Raw genomic sequence first — 20,436 nt, forward strand, 5'->3', positions numbered from 1 at the left:
ACGTTAGGACAGAGCCATGAGCGCGGGCACAGGCAGGTGCCTCCCGAAGGATGGAGGGAGACCCTTGGTCAGTCAGGGAATGTTGGGTGTCTGCAAGGTGTCATCAGGCCTTTGAGCCCCTCATGAGGGGTGTGCGGCCGGAAACGGGGGCAAGGGCTGGGCTGAGACCTGGGAGACCAGGTGGAGGCTTGTGGTGGGGGGAGTCACCACAAGAGCTGGAGAAGCTTCCAGAGAGCATTGAGCAAGGGAGCAACAGAGTCTAATTTGCTTTTTTTTTTTTTTTTTAATTAATTTATTTATTTGGCTGCATTGGGTCTTAGTTGCAGCATGTGGGATCTAGTTCCCTGACCAGGGAGGGAACCTGGGCCCCTGCGTTGGGAGTGCAGAGTCTTAGCCACTGGACCGCCAGGGACATCTCTGACTTGCTTTTTGCGGAGCTCATCCTGGCCTCTGCCGGTCGGGATGGTGGAAGCTGGCCCAGGCTGTCCTAGGAGAGAAGAAGATTGGATATGATGGGGAGGGAGTCAGGGGGTCCCCAGGCCTGTAGTGCGGGCGGCTCACAAGACCCCTGCTCTAGGGAGTGACCACTGGAAGATGATGCAGGACAGTGAGCAGGAGACAGGGAGGACAGCTGCCCACAGCAGGAGGTGAGAGCCCACTCCTGCCCCCGGCCCCCTGTGGGTTCTGGGACCTCAGCCTTGGGCCAGCTGCTTACAGACACGCTCTGGAGAAAGGGAGGCCCCTGGTGAGTTGGTGGACTGCCCAAGGTGAACAAGAAGAGGAGGATTGAGGAAAGGCTTCCCCAACCGGGACCTGGAGCCGCTCAGCACCTGTGCGTCCTTTGTATTTCTGTCCTGTAAGCTCTGCCAAGGAGTGATGGAGGAGTCAGAGGACAGGCTGGAGGTGGGAGTTTCCTTTCAAAAAGTACCAGTGTCTGCCTTGCATCCTAAGGTGCTTTGGGAACAAGACAGTGAAGCAAAAAGCTGTTTGGAAGGCAGCCGAGCAGGGTCTGTCCCCACCTCCAAGGGTTCTGGTCCTCACAGAGTCATTGGAGAGTTAAGGAAGTGAAAATACTGCATTCAAGCAGGCTTTCTTGCAAAAGAGTGCTGTGATGGAGGGCTGCAGGTTTGGATGGAGCCCCATTCTTTTAGGGCGTCCCAGGTGGCACTAGTGGTAAAGAACCCGCCTGCCAGTGCAGGAGACTTGGGAGACGTGAGTTAGGTTCCTTAGGTCAGGAAGATCCCCTCGAGGAGGGTATGGCAACCCGGTCCAGTATTCTTGCCTAGAGAGTCTCATGGACAGAGGAGCCTGGTGGGCTACAGTCTATAGGGTCGCATAGAGTGGGACACGACTGAAGCGACTTAGCACACACGCCCATTCTTCTACCCACTGACCCTGGCCTCGGGGTGCCCCACTGTGGAAATTGGAGTGGAGTGCAGGTGGGCCTGGCTCTGGGTGCTGTGTCTGGGTTTCCTCGGCCTCTGCCCTCTGGTTACCTTGAGAGACCAGGATGCTGGCCCACAGGGACCTCCCAGGGACATGGGCAGGAACCCCTTGCCCCTGAATTGGGTCCTGATGCCGAAGCAGCCAGGTCACAGCCTTCCCTGAGAAGCAGACACACATGGCCTGCCTGCCACAGGGTCCATCACGTTTCTCTGAGCTCATCTCCGTGCCCCTTGCTGCAGCCGGAACCCCCTGAGAAGGAGGTGCAAGCTAACCCAGTGAACCATGCCTCCTAGGAGCCTGATGATGCCTGGGGCTATTTTTACACCTTGTAAGTCTGGTCTGTGCCCCCGACAGCAGGAACTCTGAGGTTATTAAAAGTCTGTCCAGAGAAACAGTGGGAAACCTTTGTAAGAGATGATTTCAGAGAAAATTGAGGGGGAAAAAAAAAAAACACTCAAAGACTAGGCTTTCTGAGTCCTGGGGAGATCTCCTCTCATCTCTGCAGTTTGTTGTTTCACAATCCACCTTTCGTGATCCAGGCTCGGGAGCCACTTCTTTCTGGAAAATCTCCTGGAATGGAAGCTTGGGGATAGTGAGATCTCTAAACTGTGAAGTGTGGTGGCCGCTGCAGGGGCAGGATTTGAAAGGGAACAGCTGGGCCCCTGCTTCCCCAGTGGCACAGCGGTAAAGAGCCTGTCTGCCAATGCAGGAGATGCAGGTTCGATCCCCGGGTTAGGATGATCCCCTGGAGAAGGAAATGGCAACCCACTCCAGTATTTTTGCTCGGGAAATCCCATGGTAAGAAGAGCCTGGCGGGCTATAGTCTATGGGGATCACAAAGAGTCAGATATAACTTAGCGACCAAACAACAACAGCTGGGCCCTTAGAGAACCTTGAACATGTTCCTTTAAGCTGAGATGTGGTCTTGACCCCAAGAGGCACCCAAGTGCATTTGAGAAGCACCATCATCCCAGGCAAACTGAGAGCTATCCCTTTGTAAGGAGGCACAGGGAGGGTAGGGGGACCATCAGACAGATGGCAACCTGCCCCAGTAGAAGTTGATTAGTGGTAAGAGTATGGCAGCAGTGGGTCAGGAGCCCGTGTCTGGTTGGAATCGGCTCCGAGCTGTTTTCTCAACTCCTCTGCCAGGACCTGTACTTGGTGGCTTGTCGATGCCTTCATATGCATTTGCTGAGTACCTGCTGTGTGTTCAGCATGGGACGGACCCAGCCTTGGGTACCCTCCCCAAGCCCTGCCAGGAACTCAAGCCCTTTGCCACCCCTTCAGAAAAACACACCTGCAGGGACAACCTCAAACCTGTCCTGATCTGTTCGAAAACCTGCAGTTAATTGGTGCACTTTACACGTTGGTAGGAAACAGATTACTCAGAGTGCCTGCCAACAGATCACTGTGCCCGAGTTTCAGACAGCTGATAGAGAGCAGGAACTGGCAAACTTTCTCTAAAAGGCCAGAGAGTAAATATTTTAGGCTTTGCGGGCCACATCATCTCTGTTACAACTGTTCAGCTCTGCCTTTATAGCCTGAAAGCAGCCGCGGATACCATGTAAATGAGCAGGCGTGGCCGTGTGCCAATAAAACTTTATTTCTGGACGCTCAGATTTGAATTTCATGTAATTTTCACTTGTCATGCGATGCTATTCTTTTTTTCCCCCTTAACATTTTTTTTTCAACCATATCAAAACATACAAACCCTTCTTAGTTCATGGGCTATATAAAAGCAGGCAGCAGACAGGATTTGGCCCCTGGGTGACTCCCTGACCCTTTCGATCTAAAGGAAAGGATCACGAGACGTACCTGGTGAATTACCGCCCAACTCTGTGCACCATGCATGCCCAGCAGCCCCTGCCCCACAGACACAGCTGCCTGTGTCTCCCCCAGACCCCCAGATGGTGGTTTCTGGGTAGGGGGGAGTGCAGCACAGGGCTGGACTAACCCCCCAGGGGCCCCCCGGTGCCACCCACGAGCTGGTCGCTGGGTAGCAGAACCCAAGGCTGGGACAGCCATTGTAGGTGAAGCGAGTGCTTGGAAGGGCCAATTTCTCTGGGGCTGTGGGCAGCAGCGAGATGAGCTTCTGTTTTGAATATATTTCCGATATCCCCTTCTTGCTCCTACAGGAACCTGCGCAAGGGGACCAGCGGCCTGGCCGACGAGATCAACTTTGAGGACTTTCTGACCATCATGTCCTACTTCCGGCCCATCGACACCACCATGGACGAGGAGCAGGTGCAGCTGTGCCGGAAAGAGAAGCTGAGATGTGGGTGCCCGTTTGCATGTCCCCGAGGCCTGTTGTGCCCCTGCAGGGGGTGGGGAGGGTCAGGGAGCACCAGCTCTGGGCCTTGAGGAGGGGGCTTTCACAGCACAGAGGGTGCTCCCCCTCCTAGGCTGTTCTGAGACAGCCTCCTTGTTGACACTCCTCAGCAGCTGGTGATTTTCTGGGAATAGAAGGGTCTGTCGGTGATGGGAAATTGGTTTGGACAGACCTGGTTCAATCCAGCCCTTCCACTAAGCAGCTGTGTGACCTTAAACCTGACAGTGGGAACGTGGGCTGGACATGTGGCTGGTTCTGAGGCTGGAGGAGACCGCAGGGGTGCTTTCGTCCCTTGCCCCGGTCCACAGCCTGCCACCAGACTCAGCTTCACGGGGTGGCCTCTGCGGGCCCACGCCCCCACCTTTGGAGCCGCTCTGGCCCTGGATCTGAGTTCAGGGCGGGCGGCACCCCGGCCCTCCCTGTGCACTTTCCCATGACTCCAGCATCCTTCTGCACCCCGCCCCTGAGGCAGCAGCGTCTGCAGGGAAATGTAAACACGGGCCTGGGCTATACTTAGCTCTGGACGTGTACCGAGGGCTGCTGGGGGCAGGGGGATGGCGCCTGGTGTCGGCCCAGCTTCCAGATGGTTCCAAGGGCTGGTCAGGGGTCATGGGGCCTATGGGATGGGATGGACTCTGATTCAAACCCGTGGCTGCCCCTCTGTTAATGAAGTGAAGTGAAAATCACTCAATCGTGTCCATCTCTTTGCGACCCCATGGACTGTAGCCCGCCAGGCTCCTCTATCCATGGAATTCTCCAGGCAAGAATACTGGAGTGGGTAGGCTCTTCCCTTCTCCAGGGGATTCTCCCAACCCAGGGATCATACCCAGGTCTCCTGCATGGCAGGCGGATTCTTTACCGTCTGAGCCTCAGGGGAAGCCCCCCCTTAATGGGGCAGCTGTGGGCAAATGCCTTCACTTCTCTGAGCTTGTCAGCCCCGTCTGTGACACGGGCTCGGGGAGGGGTCATGTGAGGATGAGGGGCAGAGATGCTTGCAGAGCGCCAGGCAGGGTAAATGCCGGGACCAAGGCCATCGTGAGCTCGAGGCTCCCTGAGGCTCAGCCAGGGGTGGAAAGGTCCCCTCCCCTTCAGCTCATGGCTCTGCTGGGATGTGGGCTGCTGAGTGATGTCAGTAAAGGGACCAGGTGACGTCACTGAGAGGGAAGCGAGCCGAGCAGCTGTGAATGCCCCTCAGGGCCTGCTTGGATCAGCCAGGGGCGGGAGGGAAGCAGCGGGGTCTGTGACCTGCCCCAAGCCCAGGACGGCAGCCAGCCTCTTGGGTGTCAGGAGTGACACCTTGAAGTCACGCTGCGCTGACTTCCTGTTAATGAGACTGCGCATGGTCCACCGGCCTTGGCTCACCTGATACCACCACCACGAGGCAGAGGTGTGTTGACTCCCATTTTACAGATGGGAAAGCTGAGGCTCAGGGCAGTGAGGTCGCTTGCCCAAGGTCACCCACCTGAAGTGGTCCGTCTGGCCCTTTGCCCTTGCCCCCTACAGCCTTGGCATTCGGGTTGCATTACTGGGGGTGTTTTGCTCAGTTTGAGGGAGGGGGAGGTTGCGGTAACGGGGAACCCAGGGCTTCCGTCTGCCTCGCCTGACTCATCCTCCGCCTCTCCCCGCCGCCCCCAGTTCTGTTCCACATGTACGACTCGGACAGCGACGGCCGCATCACCCTGGAAGAGTATCGAAATGTAAAGTATGCTCCCGCGCCCGGCGGGCCCCGGCGCCCCCCCACACCCCGCGCTCAGCAGCCTGGCGTAGTCCCGAGCTCACGGTGTGTCTGCCTCTCCGGCAGGTGGTAGAGGAGCTGCTGTCAGGGAACCCGCACATCGAAAAGGAGTCGGCGCGCTCCATCGCCGACGGCGCCATGATGGAGGCGGCCAGCGTCTGCGTGGGGCAGATGGTGAGGGCCTGGGGCCCCTGTCTTCACGCTCCACTCTCCGCCTGCGGAGCCCTGCCCGCTGTGAGTCTGTGCTTCTGGAAGGCCTGGAGGGCAGAGACCGCACGTGGCCTGCTCACCACTCCAGCTGGGCCTGGCGCAGAGCTCTGCTCAGAGGCCTCGCTGCTTTCCTGTCCCACCAGACCAGATCTGAGGTCCCAGTCCTGGGGCGGTGGGCCAGGCAGGGGAGGCTGGGCTTTGGGGGGCCACAGACCCTACTAGATAGCCTCCCTGGGCCCACAGGTAGCATCTGGCACAGCGCCAGGCCCAGTTGGTGTACAGCAGGGTCTCGCTGTCATTAATTTTATTATTTGAGGCGATTTGTGGCCTGGAGGGCAGGGGTCTCCTGAGGGCCCACGATCTGGCGTCCAGGGAGGAGCTGGGAGCAGCGGGGGCCACGTGTAGATGAGACAGGGGCTCGGCCATCCGGGCGTGTGGCTGAGGAGGGTGGGAGGCTCCCGCTGGTATCAGAAGTGGTGAGTCATTTCTCAGCCGGGCTCTCAGGCCTGGGGTTTCTCCTCCCGGCTCTGTCGACACGAGGCCCTCTGGGGTTGCAGGGTGTTGAGCAGCGTCCCTGGCTTCTACCTACTGGATGCCAGTCACACCCTCCAAGTCACGACAAGCAAACGTGTCTCCAGACACAGCTACCGTCCCTGGGTTGGTGCTGGGGTGGGGTGTGTGTGTGAAGTCACCCCCAGTGCAGAACCGATGGAGCAGAGGGCACAGGGACGGACGGTCAGGGGACTGGGAACCAGCGCGTCTGTGAGCGGCCACGGCTGGCACTCACGGGCTCGGATGGTGCTGTTGGGGGGAGGGGCAGTTGCAGGTTCCCTTGGGAGGCTCCAGGCACCCAGGCACCCCCAGGGTCCTCCAAAGGGTGTGCGCACAGTGTGTGCAGGCGCCGTGCTAGGTTCTTCACGGGCATTGCTTCATGGACTTGTAGCCTGTTTCACTGGTTCCAAGTGAACTGAGGGGAACCAAGGCTCAGAGGCATAGGAATCTTCTGGATTTCCTGGACAATGACCTTGGACTCTCTCTCTTGCAGGGGCTCTGAGGGCAGGCACATGATCACCTCCATGGACTTTGTTCCTTGCGGGGGGGTGTCTCGGGTGTTCCCTCTGAGGCCACCCCGTCTGGCTCCTGCGTATTCACTGTGGCTGCTGCCCCGGACACCACCACGGCTTTGGGGTCACCCCAGCCCAGGTGGAGGGCTGTTTTTTTCCTGCTGGAACCTGCTGTTTGTGCCCAGGCCCGTCACTGTAGATGGCGGGCCTGGGCCTGCCCCCAGGGGCAAGGGGGTTGCGGTCACTTTATTGACCTGCATTTTATCTGTCTGCTTCAGGGGCCCTAGGGAGGCTTCTGAGTTTGGTGAACCCACCCTCTTCAGCAGATTAAACTGCTGCAGAAAGGGCTGGTGGCCTCGTTGGGGAGCGCAGGGATCCCCGGCTGGGCTGTGCGAGCAGAATCCTCACTTGATTTAATTACACTCTCCTCCGATAAATTGCTCCCTGTCGTACTCCAGTTTCAATTGGCGAGTTTTCTTAATTTGCTGTCGTGAAATCGCTGGCAGCTGGCAGCTGCTGGTCTGCATAGAATCCACGCATCTTTGGAGCCCGTGCCGGCTTCCTGGGGGGCATCCCGCCACCGTGGGCATCATCTCCCTCTAGTTACCAGTCCTAATGTTTTCTCGTGTGATCGTCGACCAGATAAACACAGGGGCGAGGGGCAGCCACATCCTTTCATACTGCATGGCCTCTGAGGACACTTGACATATCTGCCAAAGACAGATGAGGCATCGCCCACCATCATGGACTTCCAGGGCCGGTTGTCCGGTGTGGCTGGGATCTTTCCAGAGTGTGTCTCTGGGAAGCCTTCCTGTGGCTGGAGGGTGGGCCGGCTTTCCCGGGGCCTCAGCCCCAGTGCTTCCCCGAGCCTCTGGCCCCTCCACCTGCCTTGCTTCCACTGGGCACCCACCCTCCAGGCCAGGTCTCGGGCCAGCGGGGCCTCGCTCCCCTCGGCCGCCCCCAGGGACCTAGGGTGGCGGGCAGGCGGAGGGCAGCCACTTCTTCTGTCTATTGACCCTGGTCAGGAAGAGCAGGCAACCCTAGGGACAGGGCTGGTCCAGGCCATCTAAGAATCTGACGTTTTTCATAAAATTAAAAAGTATATCCCAAATTAGATTAAGAGCAGAGCCCACTTGAGGGGGCTGTTGTGAGATTCGCATCAGCTCATGGTAATCACGTTGGTAAAACACTCGTAGAGAGCCTGCTGGTGTTTTCTTCTTTTTTTAAATGAATTATTTATGCATTTATTTTTAGCTGCGCTGGGTCTTGGTTGCTGTGCGTGGGCTTTCTCAAGCTGCGGCGACAGGGCTTACCCTAGTTGCGGTGCGCTGGCTTCTCAGAGCGCTGGCTCGGTCGTTGTCATGTATGAGCTTAGTTGCCCTGTGGCATGTGGGATCTTCCCGGACCAGGGATCGAACTGGTGTCCCCTGCATTGCAAGGCGACTCTGAACCACTGGACCACCAGGGAAGTCCCTAGTGTTTTCTTAACTATGCATCAGAACAAATCTCTGGGCGGCGCATAAAGAGAAGTGCGTCTCTCCTGGTCCTCCTCCCTGAAGAGACCTGCCTTTGATGGGTTTTTCCCGACACAGATCAACGCACACATGTGTGTCTTCTAGTTCTGAGTCACACAACGTGGCGTTCAACTCCCCCGGCTTCCTCATCCCCGTGCTGACCCTGCACGTCCACAGGACAGGTGGCAGCCATCTGCAAGCATCTTTCTGCTCCTTGTTTTTTTCTTCCACCGGGTGCATATCTTGGAGCCTCTTCCATGTCAGCCCATCTGGGATCAACCCCTTCTTCGTGGTAATCTGTAGCCCGGACGACCACACTTTCTTTAGCTGGTCTCGTGTTGACAGGCGGTGGGATGTCCACCCAGTTGTCACAGGCACAGAGGGCGCTGTGGGCCGGGGCGGGGGCTGTGGTGACTTGGCCGTAGTGGCATCAGGGGCAGGAGCCCTGCTTATCATCTTGTGCGTCCCCGTGTGCACAGGTGACTCAGCAGGAGGGAGGCTCCTGGACCCCATGCCATCAGGGTGACTCACGGGCGAGAAGGGGTGGGCCGTGCAGGCTGGCCCTTCATTCTCTTGGCCCTTTCCCAGTGTCTGGAGCGCCGGTCAGCCCAGAGCTGCTCTTAACCAAGCCTGGTTTGAGAAGGCAGAACAGAGAAACAACAGGGGGTGTCTGTTGGTGGCCACCCCAGCCTCTGTGCCCACCCCACCCCCCTTCTTTTCCCATCCTTGTCGGCCCTGTCCTCCCCAGGAGCATAGGTAGGGGGTGAGCCTGCACCGGCTCCCACCCTCCCCTCAAGGGGATGCTGGAGTTCAAGGTGACCAGCCCCGAGCTGGAGGCGAACAGTCACAGTGTTCTCGTGGTCCTGCCTGCACACCTCACCCCTCTGTGTCGGGGGGTGGAAGTGGAGGGTCCCTGGGCAGAAGCCACTCACTGCACCCCGTTCTCTCTGCAGGAGCCCGATCAGGTGTATGAGGGGATCACCTTTGATGACTTCCTAAAGGTGGGTGCCTGGGAGCTGGGGGTGGGCACGGGGGCTGCGCTGGGGGCTTGTAGGGGACCCTGCTAGTCAGGAAGAGACAGGCATCTTGAGTGAATAGAGTCTAGCCTGAGTGTGGCCTTTACAGTGGTTTAAACTGGTGGCAGAAAGTGAAGAGGAACTAAAAAGCCTCTTGATGAGAGTGAAAGAGGAGAGTGAAAAAGTTGGCTTAAAGCTCAACATTCAGAAAACTAAGATCATGGCACCTGGTCCCATCACTTCATGGGAAATAGATGGGGAAACAGTGTCAGACTTTATTTTTGGGGGCTCCAAAATCACTGCAGATGGTGATTGAAGCCATGAAATTAAAAGACGCTTACTCCTCGGAAGGAAAGTTATGACCAACCTAGATAGAATATTCAAAAGCAGAGACATTACTTTGCCAACAAAGGTCCGTCTAGTCAAGGCTATGGTTTTTCCTGTGGTCATGTATGGATGTGAGAGTTGGACTGTGAAGAAAGCTGAGAGCCGTAGAATTGATGCTTTTGAACTGTGGTGTTGGAGAAGACTCTTGAGAGTCCCTTGGACTGCAAGGAGATCCAACCAGTCCATCGTAAAGGAGATCAGTCCTGGGTGTTCTTTGGAAGGAATGATGATAAGCTGAAACTCCAGTACTTTGGCCACCTCATGCAAAGAGTTGACTCATTGGAAAAGACTCTGATGCTGGGAGGGATTGGGGGCAGGAGGAGAAGGGGACGACAGAGGATGAGATGGCTAGATGGCATCACCGACTTGATGGACGTGAGCCTGAGTGAACTCTGGGAGTTGGTGATGGACAGGGAGGCCTGGCGTACTGCGATTCATGGGGTTGCAAAGAGTCGGACACGACTGAGCAACTGAACTGAAACTGGTTTTACTTATGTTTATTGAAAGGGTGATCATAGTCACAGACGCTCAAAACAACTTAGCAAGTACGAAAGGGCCTCTGAAGAAGGCTCCGTTTTTCTCCCCATCAAGTCCCTGGTCCCCTTTCTCAGAAGCACCCTGTTGACAGCTGGAGCCAGGGTCTGGAATGTTCCATGACTGTGAGCCCAGCTCTTCCCAGAAGCACACACTGGTGCTGCCCACGTGCTGTCCTGCTGTCCTCCTGGGCCTCACAGACAGTGCTGTGTGCCCAGCTGCCCACCTTCTACCCTGGTTAGTGGATGTTCAGGCCTCACCCAGCCTTCACATCTGTAAACGTGCCCGCAGACTGGGAACGGGGGCCCTGGGTGCTCTGATCGGTGAGGAGTCAAGCCCCCCTCCTGTATTCTGCCCACTCTTTGGCCCTGAGTACCCCAACAGTGGGGTCCCTGCACCCCTTCCAGGAGCTGAGGAAGATGGGAGGTTGGGGCAACAATAGCCAGGGGCTCCAGCGCTCCCAGGCAACCCTGAGAGAACGAACAGGCCTGTGCCCAGGACGGGGCCGGAGACCCCCACCCCATGGCTGAAGCTCTGGGAAGCTGAGGGGCAGCCTGCCTGAGGGACTCCCCCTAAGTCTGAGCCACCAACTTGGCCGGTCATGGCAAGAGGAGGGGCATGGGTGGTACAGACCAGGCCTGAAGGAGAGACTGGAAGGGTCTGCTGGGCTGGAGGAGGGCAATCTCCTTTCTCAGGAGGGGGGCAGGTGGGTGGGGAGAAATTGAGCTGGCATTTGTGCCATGGGTCACCTTGGCATATGGAAAGGTGGTAACACCCAAGCAAGAACCAGAGTGAGCAGTGAGAAGACCAGGGAGGCCAAGGGGAGGTTAGGGAGGCTGCTTTAAGCCAGAAGACGAGATGAAATCCTTTTTGGCCCCAGAAAACCAGCTTCTTCCCCCGCAGTCCGTTCCCCAGCCCTGCCCCGCCTGCCTCCAGGGCTCCCAAGTCCGTGGCCCCTGGGCTTTTCCCCACCAGCCGGCCACTCCCGTTCTCTGAGCCCCACTGTGACCCTCTCGTCACCTTGGCATTTGGCAGAAACCACCCTGAGCATCCAGACATCTCTTCCTGGGAACACCCTGCCCACCTAACAAGGAAAGCGCCTGGGGCTGTGGGCTTGTGAAGGTAGCTGAAAACGTGCCAAGGCCTCCCTGTGGCTTGGGTGCCCACAGCACTGTGCTCGCCCGAGCCGCGTGGCTGTCCCTGCAGATGTTGAGGGCGACACTGAGAGTCTGAAGTTCTTACGTAATCGGGGAGACGGTGACCAGTCACCGCCCACCACACCCCTCGGGCCCTGCCCGCATCCTTCTGGCCGTCTCACCATCCGTGGTCCTCTTGGGGCCCGAGTGGCCGAGGAGCAGGAGTCCTGGGTGCTGGAGCTCGTAGTGCGGCGTGGGGTCTGGTGGCCTGAGTGTCCGCTAGGGACCTGGCCAGGATGGACCCTGATGGAGGTGCCAGGTATGTGGTGACAGACTTGGTCTTTGGCAGAAATCACCTTTCCTGGGCAGGAGCTTGTCTTTCTGGAACACTGTGACCTATCTCTGGGAGGTTATAAAGACCTAACTGTCGCGACCTTTGAATGAATGATGGCTTGATGCGATCTTAGAATTACACAGCTCTTAACAGTTTAAAAGCCACTTCTATGCAGGATTCCACGGGAGCCCCCACCACAGAGTGGGCAGCACAGGTGGTGGTCTCCACGTCTTTCTGGTGCAAAAGAGGTTTAACAGGGGCTCAGGAATTTGCGTGAAAATCACAGAGTCTGAAGTGGTGGTGGGTGGGATTCGAGCGACTTTAGCTAGGAGCCTGGATTTAGCACTTGAATAATAACTTGCTGTGACAGTCCAGAAAGAATCCGAACGTCAGAGCCCAGTTAACCAGCAAAGAGGCAGATGGAGGAGGTTCCGTGCTTCGCTCTGGATCTCACCTGCGGGGGCATCACCGTGGGCAGTGGAGGTGGGTGGGCGGGGAGTGGCCGGGGGTCTGGGGGAGCGGGGGTGCCCACTCACGCCGCTCCGTCCGTGCTCCAGATCTGGCAGGGCATCGACATCGAGACCAAGATGCACGTCCGCTTCCTTAACATGGAGACCATCGCCCTGTGCCACTGACTGCCCGCCCCCATGGAGCGCCTGCACCGGGAACTGGGCTGCGCAGGGGGCCCGTTTGCTGCAGCCGTTATTGTAAATAGCCGACACGCCTCGCTCATCTCGTTTTCCCGCAGGGTATGGTGTGTGGGACTTTGGTGTTTTTATCTCTAATAAAAAAGGAAAAGGGTTTGGTAATGAGCGTGGCTCCTATCTGTCCCCCATGTCCACATGTGCAGCCTGGCCGTCTGGTGGCCCAGAGGTTGACCATGAGGAGCAAGCAGTAGCAGCTAGTTCTCAAAGGCTGGTTTGCAAGGGGATTTTTTTTTCTCCCTTCCTGCCTGGCGTATTTGGGATTAACAGGTTGCTGTTTTCCCGACACAAGTGCTGGCAACTCGTCTGCCTCCTCAGTCTCCAGCTCCTCCATGGGGGCAGGGGTTGGGGTTGGGGGCTTCCTGGGTGTCACGATCCGATATTGAGACCCAAGGAGAAGACGTGAGCAGGGCCAGCCACGGGGACCACCCAAGTTCACCCCGTGGTACTAGGGGCGCCGGCAGTCAGCCTGGCGGGATCAGATTCGGGGGGCCTGGCCTGAGGACAGCCACACAGCCTGCACCCAGAGGTCCGCAGCACAGCGGCAGCTGCGGAGGCCACTGGCCCAGGTAAGCATCTCCACACCTCGGTTGTCACCCGCCGGCAGTGGAGGCTGAGGCAAGGGGGAAACACGGTCCTTCAGCCGGGGCGGTGGCTGTGGCCGGGGAGTCAGCACAGGGCTGGCCTTCAGTGGTGCCCTGGGGACCTGCTGACTCTCGGGCAGCACTGTGGTCTCTCGTCACGTTCCGCTTCCTGGTGGTCCCTGTTATTGACACCCACTGGAAGGCACCTTCCTAGCCTTCTAGGAAAGCTCCCCTGATCATTGGTTACTGCTGTTATTCTTTGTGCTCTTAAATTTGCAATTCAGTTTTGGTATTAAGCATCTTTTCTCTATCTTACACTCACATGTTAGGGTTCAGAATGTAACAGGCACACCCTGGAGCCTTCATTCGATGCCCAGCGCCCGGGTCTACACGCCCCCGGAGCTGTGTCAGGCGCACACAGCGGATGTGTTGCTTAGGACGAGGTGAATGTTGGTATTTTGAAGCCAAAACAGACCCACGAGGCGATGAAGGGAAGCGTGACCACCTAGCACAGAGTTGAGGAGCCTGTGTCTGAGGGTGGTGGCAGAGCTGGAAAGCCCTCCTTATTCAGATGGTGAGCACTGGTGTGGGCATTTCAGCCCTGGGGAGCGCATGGCGGGGCTGGCTGGGACCTCCGACCCCAGCGGGGCCTGAGAAACGCCGGCTCCATGGACCCTGATGTGCAGACAGGCGGCTGGGACAGTGCCACCCCATCTCCATCTCCTGTGAGTCGAGAGCCGTGTGGAATCACTTCCGGAGCTCTGCTGCTTCTTTGTAATTTTTACTGATTTTTGGCCTTTTGATGAAGTATAGTTGATTTACAGCATTGCGCTAATTTCTGCTGAACAGCAAAGTGACTCAGTTAGACACATACTACGTACGTCCTTTCTGTATATTCCTTTCCACTGTGGTTTATCCCAGGAGACTGGATGTAGTTCCTGGTGCCATGCTTTTGGATTTGCTCGTTTAGTGCTGAATTCCACAAATGTTTTGACATTTTCAGGAGCAAAGCCCGAGGCCTCTGCTTCTTACCCTCCAGGTAAGAAGGCAGCATTTGTGTGGGAGACTGGGATGTGATTGCCCCCACCCCTGACTCCAACACCCCTCCCCGCTCCTCCCGTTGCTGGGATCTGGTTGCCAGCAGAAGGAATTTAGAAAGACCTGCAGTCGGGAGAGCTGGTCCCGTGTAAGTGCTAGTCAGCGCTCGTCCAGGATGGGTCTGCAGTGAGACGCCCGCGGCCTGGCCGAAGCACGCGTGCCTCTAGCCCCCAAGCCCCTGCTGAGTCCTTTCCCGCCCAGCACGGATGCCAGGGGCCCGCGGAGTCGCTCAGAGCAGGCCTGCTGGCGTGGCTGCGAGGGCTGTTTTCTGGGATTCTCCGTTTGCTTTAGTCTTCTCAACAAAGGCAGTTCATGTAGTGTTTTTGTAAATAACAGACCTTCTACCTGCCCAGCCTGCGTTGGGGAGCGTGGCCACTGTGGGTGCAGAGCGTGCGTTTGTACTTGTTCACCAAGGGCCGGCTGGGTGTCTTTGGAGCTTTGGCCACGGCTTACCTAAACTGCTAGTTAGAAAGGGATTTATTCACCCCGAGCCTGGTCCGTGCTGCCCCAGAGCATGCTGACACCCCACTGTCCCTGAGGGAGTCTGCCTGCCTGCCACCAGAAGGCGGGCCAGTCAGCCTGGGGCTCTCCTGCGGGCCCCCAGGGCACCGTGTGCGTGAGGTGGTATTTTCACTCATTTGGTCATTCAGGGAGTGATTGGGGTTGGCTGTTAGTTAGGGCAGGCCCACTCCTAGGGAGGGCGGTTATTCCCCACAGCCGGCTGGCCTTTGACTGGAAAGAACGAGGGTCATTGCTCTGGGCACGAGTCTTGGCATGGCCCCTGTGACAGGCTGGACCCGTGGGTGTGCTCAGAAGGGGCAGAGACCAAGTGAGTGTAGCTCTGCCCCCATCTGAAATGACGTGTCTGTCGATTTCTCAATTTGCCTGCTGTAGAACAAATGCCGTTGTTTTACAGCTTTCCTCTCATTGGGAATTATACTCATGACTAATCAATGCTAAATCAAATATTTGAAGTCAGTGCTTTGAGGGCCTCGGGCTGTGGGTGAAGGAGACGGAGCGGGGACGTGTCCACAGCGTGCAGGACGAGGGTGAGGTCACCTCTCTCCACGTCCTCCACCCACTTCCCAGGAATTGGGATGAAGGCAGGGTCTACTCCAATGCTGCCGTATGGCCAAGGAGAAAATGTTACCACAACTCTGCTTTTGGCTGTTAGAATACAGCGATTTGACACACACACACGGCCATGTGGTAGGTTTACAAAAGGGCTGTGTAATGGAAATCTAATATGAGAAGCTCAAGGGAAACCTGCAGCCAGGTTACACATGAATTATGGATAAAGGAATGGAGTACGATGGCAGGAGCTTCCAGTCTTGGCCGAGCACCCTCTGAGGGAACAAGTTACTGAGTTACGCCTAGACTTCAGCAGTTTATTTTCTGACCCCGGGGCTGGGGATGTTCTTTATGTGCTTTGCTAATGGGAAGCAGGTTCATGTGTGGATCTGATCCTTGTCACCGAGCAGGTGAACCGTCTCTGCTGCCCGGGGTTCACCAGGCTGAAGCTCAACCTCACACAGCACAGTGACTTCACGTAGGCTGATAAGAGTTAAAAATACAAGTTGCCTTGCAAGCTGTCCTCCCACACAGTGACCTTGGGAAGGCCTTGGAGAGTTGAGTGGGAGGAGCCGGGGCTTTCACCACCTCCTCCCAGGGTGTTAGTGTTGCCTTTGTCTCTGGGCTTCTCCAGAACCGGTGACGAATGCCAGGAGGGATTCAGTGGTTGGAGGAACTTGGCCCCCAGGAGGACTGAGGACTCTGATGGGCACGTGATAGCTCCTCTTCCTCCTAACCCGCTGGTGGACCAGGTCAGCAGGGACTGGGTTTCCCGTCTTTACCCTGGAAAAGTCCATGGGGCAAGTGGGGGCACGATCCATGGGGCAGCGGGGGTGTGGTCCATGGGGCAGCAGTCAGGTGGGCAGATGCACTAAGGTGGATGGATGCGCCCAAGGAGTAGCTTGCAGCGCCTCCCTCTGAAGGAATCCAGGAGGGGGCGTTCGCACTGGCGCTGGGCAAGGGGAGATCAGGATAGGCTCGGCTCTGGGTATGGGGGAGCCTGTCCACCCAATTCTAGGGGCAGAGAAGTTCCCCGGTGGAGCCTCTGCTTGGAAGCCCCTGCCCAGCAGCAGAGGCAGGGAGAGCAGTCTGGCGCCCACATGGCACCGGCTGGAGCCCAATGAGGGGGGCTCTGCCGTTGCCCACCCCAGGCATCACCGTCCAAATCGCCCAGGGCCCTGCACAGCAGCCAGGGAGCCATCTGGCCTGGCCACGGGTGAGGCGGGCAGGTCCGCGTGGTTGGGGAACCGGGACCTGGCAGCCGGCACTGCTCGCTCCCGGATGCCACAGCTGCTGTGCAGAGCGAAGGCCCGAGTAAGGGAAGGCCAGCAGCCCCCAGCTCTGCCCGTCCTGACAGGCCCCAGTAAGAGAAGGCTGCATCCCCACCAGGCCACTTCTCTCCAACGGTGAGCAGGGTTGGTTCACCGTGGCCAGTGTTTGCCTTCTGAATGCAGAGTGAGACGCACTGTTCTCTCAAATGGAGAGGACCCTGGCTCTGGAGGGTACGGAGGACTTGGACCAGAACTCAACTCTTAGGGACACTGCGTTTTCCTTGAATCGGATGAACCCAGTTAGCCAGGGCAGGCTCTCCTTGCAGGGGAAGATGTGGCCCTAGGATGTGCCTTCAAATGAATCACTCCCTGGGCAGCGCCGTCTAGTGGCCGCAGCTGGAATCCTCGGGGAACTGGGGTTTCCCTTGGAGAATCTGACGAAAGAGCCATACTTCCTCCCAGAAAACACCCTTATGCACAGTTTCACACACTGTGTGTGGGTCTCCTGGATCCTAGGCTAGGAGCCCCTCTACAGTGGTTCTGGGGGAAAACTATTCAAAATGCTATGCGAGATTTTTGGGGGGAGAAGGGAGAGCTGGTAGAGTGGTGTACTGGGGGCGGGGGGGTGGGTGCTGGTGCCACACACCTTGCCAGGATGATGAATAATTTTGGCAATAAATACACTTGAAAAATGTAGTATCAGAACACGGACATGTTATAAAGTGGAAAAAGCCAAAGCCAGACAAGACAAAGATCGCTGGCGTTTGGCCCTCTGGCTCTCCCAGAGAGCCGTCCTGATCTTCAGGGAAGACCAGGTCTGGGCTGAGGCTGAAAAGCAGAAGACAGCGGTACACAGCAGAGCAGACTTCGGGTCAGTCAGCTAAGAACTCGACTGGCAGAGGAGTTCCCACGCAACAGCCAGTGGGGACAAACAGGCGAGGTGGGGTGAACAGACGGGGTGGACGTGGGCCCAGATTTCTTGTAGCCACTGGAAAGTGGTTCACACAGGAACTCTGAACCTTTCCCCATTAGGGCGACTTCTTCCGGGACATAAGGTTTACTGCAAAAAAATGCTGACTGAGCTCGGCGTGCCTGGAGGTTATAGTCTGGGTCCAGGAAACTTCACAAAACCCAGGTGGTTTATGTTATCAACAGGCTAGGAAGGAAAAACCCCACGCTTGTTAAGATTTTTACGCTGGACCAGCAGTTGGCAGTGAATCAAAGTAGTTGAAAACTATTAAAATTTTCTGGGTCTAATTTCTTTTGAACTCTTTCATTATCTTTAATTCCTGCAAAGCTAAGAGGGAGACTGTATCTGCAAAATGAACAGTGAAATCCGACTGCAAGGGGGCTGCTGCTGAAAGGAAAAGCTACTTTCCCCGGTGATGAGACTGCGAGATGAACACAGTGTCACTCGGGGCTCACAGCAGTGAGATCAAGCACAGTACGTGTGTCATTCGCCAGCCGCAGGCCGGCTTCTCTGGGAAGTGATGGGGTTTTCTGAAGGGAAGCAGGAAACTCCACGGACACAGCCGCGCTCTCAGGAGGAGGGACGGGTCCCAGAGCCTCTCTCTCTCTGGCTCTGTCATCCTCTCTTGCGGGATGTGCATCTTTCATGATGAAGACCTTAATCTGAAAAAGAAAAAGCCTTCCACAACCCTCAGGACTCAAAAGTTCCAGGACTCCAGGTAACGGTGGGTTTCCCAGCCATACGCACATGCTTGTGAACAGCGGGAAAGCTGCGCTTTGCTCTGGGATCAGTGTAGGCAAACTATCCCCACGCTGAAAATATACTTACTCTGTTTGATAGTCCCTTGGGCCTTCTTTTTTAAAACCTTTATCAACAGCTGTGTATTTCATCTTTTAAAAAAAACTGCTTTAGGCTTTAGGATCAACTTCGCTATTTGTTGGTGTTCATGAGATTTCCCTGGTGGCTCAGATGGAAAAGAATCTGCCTGCAATTCAGGAGACCCTGGGTTGGGAAGATCCCCTGGAAAAGGGAATGGCAACCTACTCAGTATTCTTGCCTGGAGAATCCCATGGACAGAGGAGCCTGGTGAGCTGCCCTCCATAGGGCTGTAAAGAGTGGTACATGACTGAACAACGAACGCTTAAACACTAGTTCATGGGTGTTTTTATCCTAACGCCTTCCTTCTGTTGGGGTCACTAGGACCTCTCTTGAGCTTCCTGAGGTGCCCGCTCAGGGCACTGACTTCCTGTCTTGTTTTCTATTAAGCCGCAAGGTCTCCCTGCCCCATCCTGGCCTCATCCCCTGGGTCTGGATGGTCAGCGCTTCCACTGTCACCCTTCCTGTTTCCACTTCTATTTCCCTCTTTAAAAGCAAGTTAGATTCATGCTGCTTACAGCAGAAGCCAACCCAACGTTGTAAAGCAGTTATCCTCCAATTAAAAATTTAAAAATCCCCAGTTAATTCAGGAGCGCCTGGAGTCTCCAGGTCTTTGCTTTGCTCAGCACTCTGTTGTCTGATTGCAACCCACCGGGACTGGGGCACTGGACTGGGCCTGTCTGCTGCTCTTCATCTAATCCGAGCTGCTCCTTGTGCCCTCCATACGTGCTCATTTCTTGTGTGTGGCCTGTGGGTATCTGCAAAGGTACAGGATCCTATCTACATCCACTGTGTTGAGCTTATAAATTATAGTAAGTATGTCTTTCAAATCCTTATTTTTACTGATTTGATCTGACCACCCACCATGAGCATGGATTTGTCTGTTTAGCTCCACCAGTTTTCTGCTTTGATATTTTGTAGGTATGGTAGGCAACTGCTGCTGCTGATTACAAGACTCTTTAAATCAAGAGGAATGCAATGGTTTGCCCTCTTAATCTTACGGAAATGGAAGCTATTTATCAGCATGAACAGGTCTCTTGTGTTACCCTGTCTTATGTCAGTGGGTTAACATATCCTGTCTTATCTCAGTGGGTTAAACGGCTCCTCCAGTATTATCCCCGTTCTCATTCTCTGCTCCAGAATCCATCATCTTCCCCCTATGTGGACGACAGGTGTTTATTCATGAGGATGTAGAAAATGTCTACTTTGTATCACATGTTACAGACACCGTAGTAAGCAAAACAGTTGTTAATGAAATCATTGTACAAATATAGAATTATAAATCAAAAGCTACCAGCATAGAGGACTACCTTCCAGATTGGGGACGACCCAGAGTTGAATTCGTGACCTCAGATCCAAGAGCTGGGTGGGTGATGAGGCCTTGTCAGCTCGGAGACCAGCGTATCCAAAGGCCCCCCCCGAGAAGAAGGGGTTTGGAGACTGGAGAGAGAGTGCTGGAGGTGGGGCTACAGTGAAGGCCTCTGTGTAGTGTACACAACGATGCGGGGAGACCCCCCCCCCCCCAGCAAAGGGGGAAGCAGAGGGGTATGGGGTCGCACAGTGCGCCCGGGGTTGCTCTTCTCCACGCTTCAGCCCGTGCGGTGCCCCTCCCGCTCTCCAGTGAGGCGCTTCCCTAGATGCTGTCAGGGGGGAAGGCGAGTGCGAGGTCGTAGTTGTAACCCGGCATGGCGTCGCAGGCCGAGCGGCAGACGGGCACTGTGCTCTGAAAGGCCAGCTGGTCCACTGCAAACGCGTAGGCCTGGATCAGCCCCCGGTGTCTAGAGAACGCACAGAGAAGCACGGTCAGTCCCAGGGCCCAGCCCCTGCCCCCGTGGCGTCTGCTCGAGACAGCCATTCATGACGAGTGTCCCAGTGTGTCTGACACTCAGTCCCACGCCTAGAGATGAAGAGGTGGGCAGACAGGTTTGGCGGAGGGATGTGAGTGTGGGGAGGTGCCCGACTGGGCAGGGAGCCAGGCCACCGGTAATGAGGGCCTCTGAGGCCCCGGCTGGCAGCCTCAGGCTGAGCGTGAGGACTGGGCTTTGGCACTGTCGCTAGGCTTCTACCACCATCTTAAGCCTTCGGTCTTGGGCTCTAGGCATGTGGCCACAGCCCCACCATGTCCCTACCACCTCCCCACCCCCACAGCATCCAGGT

The 20,436-nt window shown here is 56.4% G+C and overlaps 2 protein-coding genes across 6 annotated transcripts in view; one reads left to right on the forward strand and one right to left on the reverse strand.

Annotated features, from left to right (window-relative positions):
• The window catches only part of TESC (tescalcin), a 64,389-nt gene extending 51,875 nt beyond the window's left edge, over positions 1-12,514 (forward strand). For 2 of the 4 annotated variants that reach the window (XM_070769601.1, XM_070769599.1), the window contains 5 exons: positions 3,582-3,721; positions 5,411-5,472; positions 5,577-5,744; positions 9,252-9,299; positions 12,263-12,514. In XM_070769601.1, the coding sequence (XP_070625702.1) occupies positions 3,582-3,721; positions 5,411-5,472; positions 5,577-5,744; positions 9,252-9,299; positions 12,263-12,340 (496 nt within the window). In that variant the 3' untranslated portion in view covers positions 12,341-12,514. The remainder of the gene's footprint in view (positions 1-3,581; positions 3,722-5,410; positions 5,473-5,576; positions 5,745-9,251; positions 9,300-12,262) is intronic. The other 2 variants (XM_070769602.1, XM_070769600.1) reach the window with 1 other exon arrangement.
• Positions 12,515-19,421: 6,907 nt separating this feature from the next.
• Positions 19,422-20,436, reverse strand: part of FBXW8 (F-box and WD repeat domain containing 8) — a 113,548-nt gene continuing 112,533 nt past the window's right edge. For both annotated transcript variants that reach the window (XM_070769598.1, XM_019977658.2), the window contains one exon: positions 19,422-20,057. In XM_070769598.1, coding sequence (XP_070625699.1) covers positions 19,913-20,057 — 145 coding nt within the window. In that variant the 3' untranslated portion in view covers positions 19,422-19,912. The remainder of the gene's footprint in view (positions 20,058-20,436) is intronic.

Source organism: Bos indicus, chromosome 17 (genome assembly GCF_029378745.1).
Source record: "Bos indicus isolate NIAB-ARS_2022 breed Sahiwal x Tharparkar chromosome 17, NIAB-ARS_B.indTharparkar_mat_pri_1.0, whole genome shotgun sequence".
NCBI classification, from domain to species: domain Eukaryota; kingdom Metazoa; phylum Chordata; class Mammalia; order Artiodactyla; family Bovidae; genus Bos; species Bos indicus.